Source organism: Tarenaya hassleriana, unplaced genomic scaffold (assembly GCF_000463585.1).
Source record: "Tarenaya hassleriana unplaced genomic scaffold, ASM46358v1 Cleome4, whole genome shotgun sequence".
Lineage (NCBI taxonomy): Eukaryota > Viridiplantae > Streptophyta > Magnoliopsida > Brassicales > Cleomaceae > Tarenaya > Tarenaya hassleriana.
Genome location: NW_010966881.1, coordinates 4,007,280 through 4,019,224, shown reverse-complemented (window position 1 = coordinate 4,019,224; position 11,945 = coordinate 4,007,280). Strand labels below are relative to the sequence as shown.

The 11,945-nt window shown below is 37.2% G+C and overlaps 2 protein-coding genes across 3 annotated transcripts; one reads left to right on the top strand and one right to left on the bottom strand.

The window, feature by feature from the left end:
* Positions 1 to 220: 220 nt before the first annotated feature.
* On the bottom strand, positions 221 to 3,569 carry LOC104823864 (ubiquitin receptor RAD23d). Of its 2 annotated transcripts, none has more exons than XM_010555618.1 (12): positions 3,464 to 3,569; positions 2,565 to 2,726; positions 2,386 to 2,451; positions 2,193 to 2,242; positions 2,043 to 2,087; positions 1,751 to 1,931; positions 1,427 to 1,576; positions 1,279 to 1,344; positions 1,152 to 1,199; positions 958 to 1,064; positions 782 to 860; positions 221 to 445 (listed from the first exon to the last, which is right to left on the bottom strand). In XM_010555618.1, the coding sequence occupies exons 1-12, from the start codon at positions 3,527 to 3,529 to the stop codon at positions 326 to 328; spliced, it is 1,140 nt and encodes a 379-aa protein (XP_010553920.1). In that variant the 5' UTR covers positions 3,530 to 3,569; the 3' UTR covers positions 221 to 325. The 2 variants fall into 2 exon arrangements, with proteins under 2 accessions (XP_010553920.1, XP_010553921.1); XM_010555619.1 differs by having other exon boundaries at positions 1,751 to 1,928.
* A 1,148-nt stretch (positions 3,570 to 4,717) lies between these two features.
* On the top strand, positions 4,718 to 7,548 carry LOC104823863 (probable dolichyl pyrophosphate Man9GlcNAc2 alpha-1,3-glucosyltransferase). The gene is made up of 6 exons (XM_010555617.2): positions 4,718 to 5,182; positions 5,399 to 5,582; positions 5,676 to 5,783; positions 6,246 to 6,407; positions 6,521 to 6,773; positions 6,869 to 7,548. The coding sequence occupies exons 1-6, from the start codon at positions 4,755 to 4,757 to the stop codon at positions 7,333 to 7,335; spliced, it is 1,602 nt and encodes a 533-aa protein (XP_010553919.1). The 5' UTR covers positions 4,718 to 4,754; the 3' UTR covers positions 7,336 to 7,548.
* Positions 7,549 to 11,945: the final 4,397 nt, after the last annotated feature.

The following is an 11,945-nucleotide window of genomic DNA, read 5'->3' as shown; positions in this document are numbered from 1 at the left end:
ATCTGGCTTATCTTGACCCGACCCGGACCATGCCGAAACTTTGAAGGATCTGATTTACTAATTGAAAATGGGATTTAGATTTACACCCCAATATTTGAATTGTCTTCAAAACATTTTTCAATATATATATCGCCAAAAAAAAAAACCCTTTTTTCAGGACATATTGATTTGCAAGAATTAAAAAAAAAAAAAAGGATCAAAGCAACAAGGAAGAGAGGGAAAAGAATGTGGAGTCCAACCGTGATAACTATGTAAAAATGTAAACATAAAACGCATTTATATATCCATCCAGTTCATGATGGGGCTGTTTTCTTCTATCATATCATCATTGATCCTCAAATTCGTGGATATGATCTAAAAGATAGTTGGCTGCGAGTTCTTCGTTTTTGTTGCACGCTATGAATACCTCGAGCGCTATGTCACGGTTGAATCCCATCGCTTCAAGCTGCACAACAAAGACTCTACCGATTGCATTTCTCATCCATTGAACATTTACTATGACTGATACTCCGTACAAAATTTAAACTAGGGACTCCCAATCAAAATCACAATATAATCGCGGGCCGGATACCCCAGTTTTCCAGCGTACCCGGAACCGCCCAGCCCTAAAACTAGGTTCCCAGCCATGAACTAGCTAATAAGATGAACATCCCTAACCTCCAACAAATAGACGAGCACCATGGACATGGACCATTATTCATCAATTTCTTCTCAAGATTCATGTTGCGAGAGCATAACCATCACCAAAGACGAGTGCAATTAATATAAGAGAGGGACTGACCCGTTCAATAGCTTCACGCTCTTCGGGTGTGACGGTCACAGCTTGTGGCATTGCCGATGCCAACTGACCAAGAAGATTCCTGGAGGCAAGTGATAGAGGACGGAAATATCACATTGCATGCATCATTAAAAATTTAATAAATTATTAGCTCAGAGGAGATAGAAGGATTGACTCACTCTTCTCCCTCCCCCTGTTCATTTATCAATCGCAAGAAGTCAGCCTGATGGTCTTGAATCAGCCGCATAAGTTGTGGGTTTTGTTTACCGAGCTCCTGAAGCATGGGCTGAAGAAGAAAAATAAAAAGTTTCTGAAACCGAGTGTGGCCCCTGGATATAATCCACCAAGAAATGAAATGGAGATAAAGAAATACCTGTAGAATTTGCGGGTTGGCTTGTACCATAGCTCGCAAGGCTTGGAACTGAAAAGAAGCGAGGGTATCATAACTACTAGCTGGCAAGGAAAAACAAAGCTTTTCTCTGAGAAGTCAATAAAGATACCTGTTGACTGTTACGCAGGAAATCAAGATTACCCGCACCATCATCCATGCCCGTGGTAGGCAAGCCCTGGTGCATATACATACATAGTTCATCTCATAGAAATTAATCAGAGTAGGCAAAAGATGAAATAGGTTTAGAAAAACCCTACCTGGGGAAACAGATTTAATGGATTCGCATTTGGACCGCCGGTTAGAGCTGCTGGCACTGGTTGTTGAGCCTGTGGTTGGGGATTTGTGGCCTGTCCACCACTAGGTGGAGCTTGAGCGGCTTCCGGAATTTCAGCCTGAACAGGAATCCCCTGAAAAATTATAACAAGAATTTAATATAATAAGCATAATAAAAAAACGCGGCAGTTGCTAGTGCTTCGCTTATACAGCAACAAAGGCCAAAGAAGATGGTTAACAGTTGGCAATAACACACATACACACACACACAGAGAGAAAGAGAGTTAAGAAATGAAAATGATGCAAACCATGTATAGATATTCAACAGCTCTTTCAGGATTGTTATAGGCAGCTCTCAGAGCTCGGACAACCGTATCACGGTCCCAACTACCTCCGCCCATATCAAGAATCTGCTGAACGGTAGACTCTAATTTATTTCCAGCAACAAGGTTTGAGGCTGCTTGACCATAAACATCTGTCTGAGTCCTGCTTCAACGCACAAAAAAGATCGAAGCTTATTTTAACAAGCAGGAAACACCAGGTCCTTCAAGAAAAGATGATGATAGATAATGGTATCTAAAAATTGAGAGAGATGCTCACGAAACAGGAGCAGCAGCAGTTGCAGCTCCACTTGAAGGCTCTGGACTGCAAAACCCGGAATTGAGTAATGTAAAATAACGATCAAGTCTCAATTCCTTTAAAAATGGAACTGATTCTCCACTAATATACAACTATGTGCCCGTAACTCACACTGTAACAGTTGGAGCAGAAACCTGAGCCGTAGCTGGTGTCTGTGAAGGCTGAGCCAAAGAACCCCAACAGTTACGTTTGACAAACCAAAACTGGGATCACTAGATGCATTATACGGAATAGACACTGCCTTTTCTTGGAAATTAAAAAGCTCTGAACTGAGTAAAAATTAGCACATATACACTATACTCACCTGATTAGCACTAGCAGGTGGAGCAGATGCAGATGCAGTTGAACTCCCGCTTGAAGAAACCTTGCTCTATAGTTTGACCAAAAAATAAGTAGGTAAAAAATCAAGGTATCACACAACCTCGTTATTAGCAACTACACTCAGCTGTAGGTTCTAACGAAAATATCCAAGTTAACTCCCACCTTTGACAACATGATCACGATAAAACCTTTCTCTGCAATTTTGTTCTCTTCCAACGTAGTATCATCATTGAGAACCTTTCCCTGGTGAATTAGTATCTGCTGAGCAGCAGGGTAAACATTTGCACCCTGAACCGTTTCTATAGTCTTCTTGACATCAGTGACCTGAAGCCAGCAAAGGTCAGTAAGCCTTCAACAATTTATCCACTCGTATAAATTACATAACCCTGAAGCAAGACATAACATTATAGCAAGCTTAGACTGTCTACAAAGTTTCATAGATGCTGTCCTCAGAAGATACCATATAGGAACACGCTTAAGCTAGAACCCAACAAGAATAGACGTGATTAGAGTTCATCCATACGCAAAGAGCAACAAATCAAGTCAGGACAACAAAATTCATAGACTAACTAATAGAGTGAATCCATTACAACAACAACAAATGAAAACCAGCCAGTCCGAAGTACGAATAGCTCAAACGACATATTGAAATGGAATATATAACACCGATAAGATACTCGTAGGATTCCACATTCTACCGGAGACTCTGATATGGTGTGTAATGAATCAAAACGAAAACCATTATTATATAAACCCTAAACAGTTCACCGGTTGAACTAACGAATCTAGCAACCTATTCCAACACCGAAGTGACTCACTCCAGACCCTAATTCAAAATTCCAATCCAACCAATCCTCAGAAAAATTCCGTCCGGCAAAAACAATAGAGAAAAATCAAAGCCCTAAATTTAGTATCGGATACTCTAACGAGAAGACCCTAATTCTTGAAAAACTCAATTATCAAGAAACCAAATTAGACAACGAAACAAAGGGATTACAAAGATAATACCAGATAAAATCAAACGTAGAACAGATTCTTCCCAAAATCAGGAACCAGCGTACCTTATCCTCCGGTTTCACTTCGATCTCGAAGCTCGTACCCTTGAGAGTCTTCACGGAAATCTTCATCTTTCAGGGAAAAATACAGAGAGAGAAGAAGAACCAAACCGTTTCTTGGGTTTATATACCAGCGCAGCTGATACAAGGTTTTGATGACACAACGCACTCCTATACGTGACACGTGGCGAAGAAACATGAAACAAATATATAAACCGTGAATTATGTAGGGCACTCAATTATGGAGCATGGCTAATGATATAAATCATGTAAAGCATGATTTGTGAACTTTTGATATTTATTTATGTATTTACTAGTTAGATTTTATGGAAAATTAATATGACCTAAAAGTATTCGGAATCATATAATTAATTTGTATATCATATCTTGATTTGAATTTAGAATTTAATTGCTTAATGGAAAATTAAAAGGTTATCTCTCGGTTGGTTAGGATTCAGATTTTCGATTTCTCCATTAAGATTTTGGTATTGGTATTCATTCGATTATTAGATTTTGGTGAGTGAAGGATTCCAATTTTTGATTTCTCAATGTCGTTGTTACACCCATTCCCCTATTTCTTGCCAAAATTTGAACATTACTTCAAATTTTGATTGAATTTGATTATTAATATATATATACAGTATATAGTTTTGTTATATACGAAAAGAGTTGAAATACGATTAGAGATATGCTTATTTATTAAAGCAGTAATAATTATAAGTCTATATTAGGAGGCATCGGCATTCGGATTCCGATAAAACCGATCCGAATAATCGGTTTTCGGTTCGGATCGATTCGTTTAAAAATAACCGATCGGTTATTATAATGCCATCTCCTATGTTTTATATCTGCAAATAATGGTGTAAAAATGCTGTTTTTGTTATTTTTTTTTATATTTGACAATTCCTATATACTGTTTGGTTATAATTTTAGTTACGCAAACCCGAATCCGAACAGATATTCAAAATATATATCCAATTGGATACTAATATTCAAAATCCGAAATACCTAAATCCGAATTAAGCTAAACGACCCGAATGCCCACGGCTTTAATATATAAACCCTAGACATGGAACTACGGATAAAAGAATATACACGTGATTGTGGTGATCCGGAGAAGATAGTTGGGCCAACATTAGGGGCCTGTGAAGCCCAATAAGTGAGGGCTTCCACAACTATAGAAAATCCCCACGCGCGCTATAAGCGCGTGAACGTCCAGTGTTTCTCACCATTTTTCTTTGAATTAGAAACGTCGCGTGTGGGTGAATTCTTTTTTTTTTTTTAGAACGATAGGGGGATGCCGAAGCGAAATAAGACAGGAAAACATGCCGGCAATGTCGCCGCCGGCGAGAATTCGCCGGAACCCCGAGCTCTGGATGATTCTTGGCGGTGGTTAGTCCACAAGGGAACTACCGTGTCATTCCTCTGTATCTCCCTCTTCGCATTGCTGATCCGATCTGCTGTGTCGTTGTACCCTTACTCCGGCGCCGGAACTCCGCCGAAGTTTGGAGATTTCGAGGCGCAGAGACATTGGATGGAGATAACCACTAATCTTCCTGTCGGAGATTGGTACAGGAACAGCACCGACAACGATCTCAGTTACTGGGGGCTCGATTACCCTCCTCTTACAGCTTACCAGAGCTACGCCCACGGGATCTTCCTCCGTCGGTTCAATCCTCAGTCCGTAGATCTGTTCAGTTCTCGTGGGCACGAGTCTTATCTTGGGTAAGAATCATTGTCCCAGTTGTGATGATCTAATGTAGTCGTCTGATATTGTAGTTCATCGTCTGATATGTTCGGATCAGGGTCTTAGGGTTTTTGTCTGAAGAATCACTCTTTTGGTCATAGGTGATACGAGAAGCTCGATACTTGTTGATGATATGTGATAGTTTCTGTTGTATACGGCTTTGCTGATCGGAGCCGCATTGGTTTCCCCCGCAGAAAATTACTGATGAGATGGACAGTTTTATCGTCTGATGCCTTGATCTTCTTCCCGGCTGTTCTCTTTTTCGTGTTAGCATACCATAGAACTCGATCTACGAGCGGTAGAAGCGAGGTGGCATGGCACATTGCCATGGTTCTATTAAACCCTTGTTTGATCCTAATTGATCATGGCCATTTTCAGGTTTTACATCATCCTTGCCTCTCTTGGTGTTGCTAAATACTGTTTCTCGTTAGTATGATGATTCTCACGAGGATGTTTTTATGTTTCATTTAGTATAACTGTATCAGCTTGGGGTTTACGGTCGGTGCTATTGCTGCGGTAATCTGCCAGAGCGAGGTCCTCACCTGTGCCTTGTTCACACTAGCTCTCAGCCATAAACAGGTTTCTGTTCCTGCATTGACAAACTTGACTTAAAATATGTCGGGTATATGTGTTCGATTGTTCAGTCATTTCAAGCTAGAACCTTTTCTGTTATCTGTCGATGAACTTGGACACACATTGGTTTTACTAATCGCATCGACTGAAAATTAGATGCCGCCTTTGTAGTTGATGGAATTAAGTCAGTGTGTGTGATATAAGCTAGGGTACCACTATGGTCCATGAAGGTCAAAGACATAGTGTCATGATGTATGTTGTTTACGGAATGTATCATATCTTAGAATATAGCAATACACAGTGCTTGTTACGTACATATGTTTCTACATCAGTCCCACAATCTCCAAGAGTTTCCTCTACTTTTTGTTTATAGTACATTGTATCAACAGATTTCTCTTCATGTTCATAGCACGAGGTCTACTCTTTCGTATTGTCTTTTAATTATTTATTTATTTTTCTTGTTCACAGATGAGTGCATACTTTGCACCTGCCTTCTTCAGCCATCTACTTGGCAAATGCCTACGACGCAAACACCCAATCCTCGCAGTATTCAAGCTCGGGCTTGCGGTGATAGTTACATTTGTCATTGTTTGGTGGCCATATCTTCATTCGCTGGATGACTTTTTAACGGTAAGCGTATAATTGACCATTTCTTGTAAAAACAATCTGAATATTGTTTGATAATGTAATTTATGTTTCTCCCCTCATGTATTTGCACAAATTTATTTGGCTAAATGGCACAGGTTGTCTCTCGTCTTGCTCCATTCGAGAGGGGAATATACGAGGATTACGTCGCGAATTTCTGGTGCACCACATCCACTCTCGTAAAATGGAAGAGGCTATTTTCAACACAACAGCTCAAGCTTCTAAGCTTAGCTACAACTGTCTTGTCTTGTCTCCCTTCAATGGTTCAACAAATTTTGTCTCCCAGCAACGAAGGCTTCCTCTACGGCCTTCTCAACAGCTCAATGGCCTTCTACTTGTTTTCCTTCCAAGGTATATATCGCATTTCTCTTCAAGCTTTTCCGCCCTCTACAACTTATTTCCTCCATTATCGCTTAATGTCTTGTATTGTTGTGTTCTATCTGCAGTTCACGAGAAATCGATTCTTCTGCCTCTTCTCCCTGCAACCCTATTGGCTCTGAGAATCCCTAACCATTTCAGCCATCTTACATTTTACGCCCTCTTCTCGATGTTTCCTCTTCTTTGCCGTGACAAACTCTTGCTTCCCTACTTAATGCTCTCTTTCCTCTTCTTCGTCGTTCATCACTCACCCGGGAGCCACATTGTGAGATACAAAACCAAAACTTTGTTTTTCTCCTCTCCAATCAATCCCGGTTTCGGCTTCCTACTCAAAACCCATTTCTTCATCTCCTTAGTCCTTCATGTTGTTTACTTAACCATTCTTCCTCCTCAGAAGTACCCTTTCCTGTTCGAAGCACTGATCATGCTTCTTTGCTTCTCATACTTCATACTCTTTGCGCTTCACACCAACTATACACAGTGGACATTGTCGAGGCATCTCGGCCAAGCGAACAAAGAGAAGAAACAACATTGAAAGACCATGAAGCTTCAAAGGCTCTTTTGATTCCAGGACTCAGGTTTTTTTGTTATTGGTTTTCATGCTCATTCTTATTGACACAGTAGAACTCAGTCTTGGTTGTTTGCCGGTATTAGGGCAAAGATTATCAATGTAGAGCAGAACTTGTCAAAATATATCTTACTTCTGTATCATAAATTCATAAGGAGTGCCGTTCTGACCGTTACTTTCGTTTACTTGGGAATCATCATTCGTTTCTAGGGATGGGGGGACCCGGAATTTAGAGTACCCGGTCGGCCGCAAGTCGAGTATCTGAAAGTTAGGCTATTCCTCTATAAATGAGACGAGTATGAGTCCGTCATCAGCGAGATTCCGAAGGGTCGAGTTCGAGATCGAGTTTTGGCTGGAGGTTACCCTTGTCCTGCTGTCGGTATCTGACCCAGATGGAAGAGGGGCAGAAGCGAGTGCGAGGGGGTGAGTGACGGGAGGAGATTAGGGTTTCATCCAATGGTCAAGTTAGGGTTTTTAAAAATCGGAGATTTTGTGGATTAGGGTTTCATTCAGGAAAAAAAAAAATAAGGGCTAGGGTTTCGGCGGTAAAAATTCGACGTTGTCTTGCCTGTGTCGCATCGCTTTCGTCGCTTCATCCATTGTTGCTGGTCACATGCCTTCGTTGTGCTCCTCGACCATTGGCTACATCTCCGCTCTCTAGTCTCTTTCCTCCCCTCAGCTGACATCTCGCCTTCCACGCACTTGCCCCCACCAGTCATATTCCGAGGTCCATAGCCTCTGTCGCACCTCGTGGGCATTTGAAACTCGGGTACCCGATTTTCATAAAGCCTAAACCGGGTAAGTCGATCAAGAAACTTGGTACTCAGATTGGCGCCGACCCTTTTTTGATTGAACTCGTGCTTAACCAACCCGGTCTTATGCAAACCTAGTCGATTATAGATTTAGACTCGACCTTGGTTTATGCACAGTGTATCATTAGTTAAGCATTTGATTTAGTTTGAGCTCCACGAGATGTTTCGGGTAAAGGGTTTTAGAACTCTTGATCTATAACCCGGTTAGTTTGATACATTCAAGAACCGACCGGCATACTTCCGGTCTGAGCTGTTGACCCGGTTATCCATTCGGTATACTGTACAGATTAAGTTTTGTTCCTTGCAGGGGCAAACGATCAAATGACAAGGCCAAACACTCCCTTTTTTTTTTTGTGTGTGTGTGTTGTCTGAAATCATGATCTTGAATTTATACCTTATTACCTCTTTTGATGAACAATCAAAATCAACTAATCAAGACCGTACAAAGCACAAACAATTGTGGGTCCCCCATGACGTACGGTCTAGATTCTAGTTTTTAACCCTATGGCGGGCCTCCATTTGTTTGGGCTTTGATGGGACAATTACCCCCCACTAAATACACCGAAACAGAGAGCCCAAAAAAGAATATATTCCTAACTTTTTGTTTTCAATTTTTTATTTCTTATTCATTTGTTTTTAAATAAGTGCTGTGAAAATTTACCCTACATTTTTTTTATAAAAGGGTAATAAAATTTAGCCTACGTTTTTTTTTGTTTATAAAAGGGTAATTAGATTTACCTCCCTACGTTCGATATGATATACAGGTATTTGATCTAAATGTACTGTTTAGGATTGGATTTGGGTAATTTTGGTCCAATAATCTTAAAATCGTATATAAGTTTCGATAAATGTGTGATGTTGGATTCCCCTCTGTAATGTCGCTCTCATTTTCCCCACGTCTCTTTCCTTTTGACTTGACAATATAGTTTCTGCTCAAATGTTATTCATGTGCATTCGTGATGGACCCCTAATGATTAGTTGAGCATCATTCTTCTCATACTTTCCGTCATTATAGATTTTCTTAGCTTAAAACGTTTTATTTCTCTTGTTAATCTAACAAATAATTCTGTATTCATAACCCATAAAAAAAAAACAAAGGTCCAAATCTTGTAAATATCATAAGGGGTTATTTTAAACTCCATTGATTTGTAAAATCGACCGTTTAAATATCTATTTAAATTAAATTTGATAAATTATGTCCATCATATATTTAAACTACTAAATTAATATAAATGAATGAATTATTGAATAAATACTCTTTTCTATATATAACAAAGAAAATTGAAGCAATCATATACCTTTAGAGACGCTGAGAGAACAAAAAAAAATGTCTCCAAAATAAATATGCAATTGATCGCTCGAAGTGTTTTTTACTCTCTTATTTAAATTTTATCGTAATAAAACTTTTCCCTCATGCACAATTTCACCAAATTATTTTAAAACGCATTAAAAAAAATACAAAATGAAACCATAATGTTGATAATACCAAACAACATGAGGGATGTTATTGATAATGCAAAAGATTAAGGGCGAATTTTGAAAATTGGTAAAAATATCGTGCTATCTGAAATTTTCAACTATTTACTCTTGCATGGAATGTGTTGCACGTTGAAGGAGAGAGTCCCGCCGAAGTGTGTATCGCGTGCTTTGTGATACGCGGTGAATAAAAGAAGGTTACAAGATCATCTTTTTTCTTGATCAAATGATTCTACAATCTTTGACTAAATGTTTCCAATTAATTCTATTTCTAATTTTGATTATAATAACATGCAATTTGACGGAATTTTTATATATTGAATATATAATAAATATACTTTATAAAAAGGAAAACAAAGATTTGGTAATATATTAATGCAGAGGCATATACTATATGTTATTCAATTAAATATGAATAAAAAGGAAAACCAAATTTGTTAATTAAATATGATTCATACCATCCTATGTCTAAATCAATCCATATAGTTAAGCTATCTGGTTAAAATGACTATGCGTCTAACCTTATAATAACATTAATCAATCCCATGATGATTTAGGAACCGAATAACACACCCTCATAAAAATATATATATGTTGATATATATGAATGTTGATATAAACTATTATAAATATCAATATATCATGATGATAATTTTGTTCCGACAGAATTTTAACTATTCCATTTAACATTATAGGAATCAAAGGGAAAGGCCGTGTCTTGTATTAACATTATTCATACTTTTATAAGCAATTGATCATCACTCAGAGGCATATATATGTGATATCCAACAGATTATTATCACTTAATAAGTAATTTTTATGATTAAATCAAACTTTATTTATTACATTATATGATCATAAATATTTATATTTTATTTTTAAAAATCGACCAACCGACCTGAAATTATAGTTCTAATGCATCCTGAATATATACATACATATATATGTGATATTCGAGAAAATGATTTAGGAGAAAAGGATGGATAAGTTTCACGCGCCGACTCGCCAATACCTTGGCGTTATGTAAGTGCGCTTTGCTTTTGAAAGAACATATCCAAAGCAGAAAATTTTGTAAATTAATTAATTTAATTTAATCTTTTTTTGTTGAAGTTAATTCTGATTCTTTTTTAATGTAACGTTCAATCGGGTTATTATATTCCAAATCTTTGTTTAATCACGATCGCCATGATTAACTACAGGACCTTTTAAAACTTCCATTTCAGTTTCATGAAACTAGGACAGATGAATTGAGTGTTATATTTATTTTGTTATTAAACATATATCAGAATGATACGATATGAAATTATTTTATTATTAAACATATATATTAACCAGGTACCACCCCGTATATAGGATATGAGAGGTTCATAATTAAATCAATCATATATAATCTAATTATATGGTAAATCTTATAATATAATTAGTTTTTCCTTCTATAAGATAATGTTCGAATCACAGACAAGACGAACCTTCATCTCCACCATCCCATCAATATGAGTTATATCGACGGGTAAAATTTGGCATTCATTAAATTATTCAAAATATTTTTTTTGGAGATTCTAATATATTATTTTTTTTAGTGATTATCGAATTAAACCTGTTATTCAATAAGCAATATCGATTAACAATCCTTTGACAAAAAAAAATCGGCTAGCAATCTGTTTATGTTTTTGAAAAGTCTATAATCGAATAATATATATATATATATATATATATATATATATATATTGCATCCTAGTTTTTTTGGTAGACCATATCTAAAATTTGTGTGGACTATTGATTGTTTTTATGCCAAATCATTGAACCCGATCTTACGTTGAACTTATTTAAAAGTTTATGCATTATATATTGGTTTTATTTTATACGATGATAATCGCTAGAGCCAATAGAACATGAGAGTATACGTCAAATAAGTTAATATAATAAAATGTATTGTGCCGTCCCTTTACATGAATTTATTTACTGGACGGGCGTATCGTTTCCGAGAATATATTAGATTTTTCTTAAATTTTAATATCAGATTTTGTTTTGGTATCAAAATAATAATAGTTTATCAAAAAAACTATTTGTTCGGCAAATATGTTTTTAATTAAAGGAGTAGAAAGTTTTCTAAAGAGAATGATTATAAATAAATCTGATATATATATATATATATATGTATATATATTAGATACGTAATCTTCAGTCTCTCACTTTAGATACCATACTTTGGATTTTCAAATGGCAAACACGGCGTGGCATACCAAAAAAAAAATTATAAACAGATCTTCTTTGCTTATGCATATATAT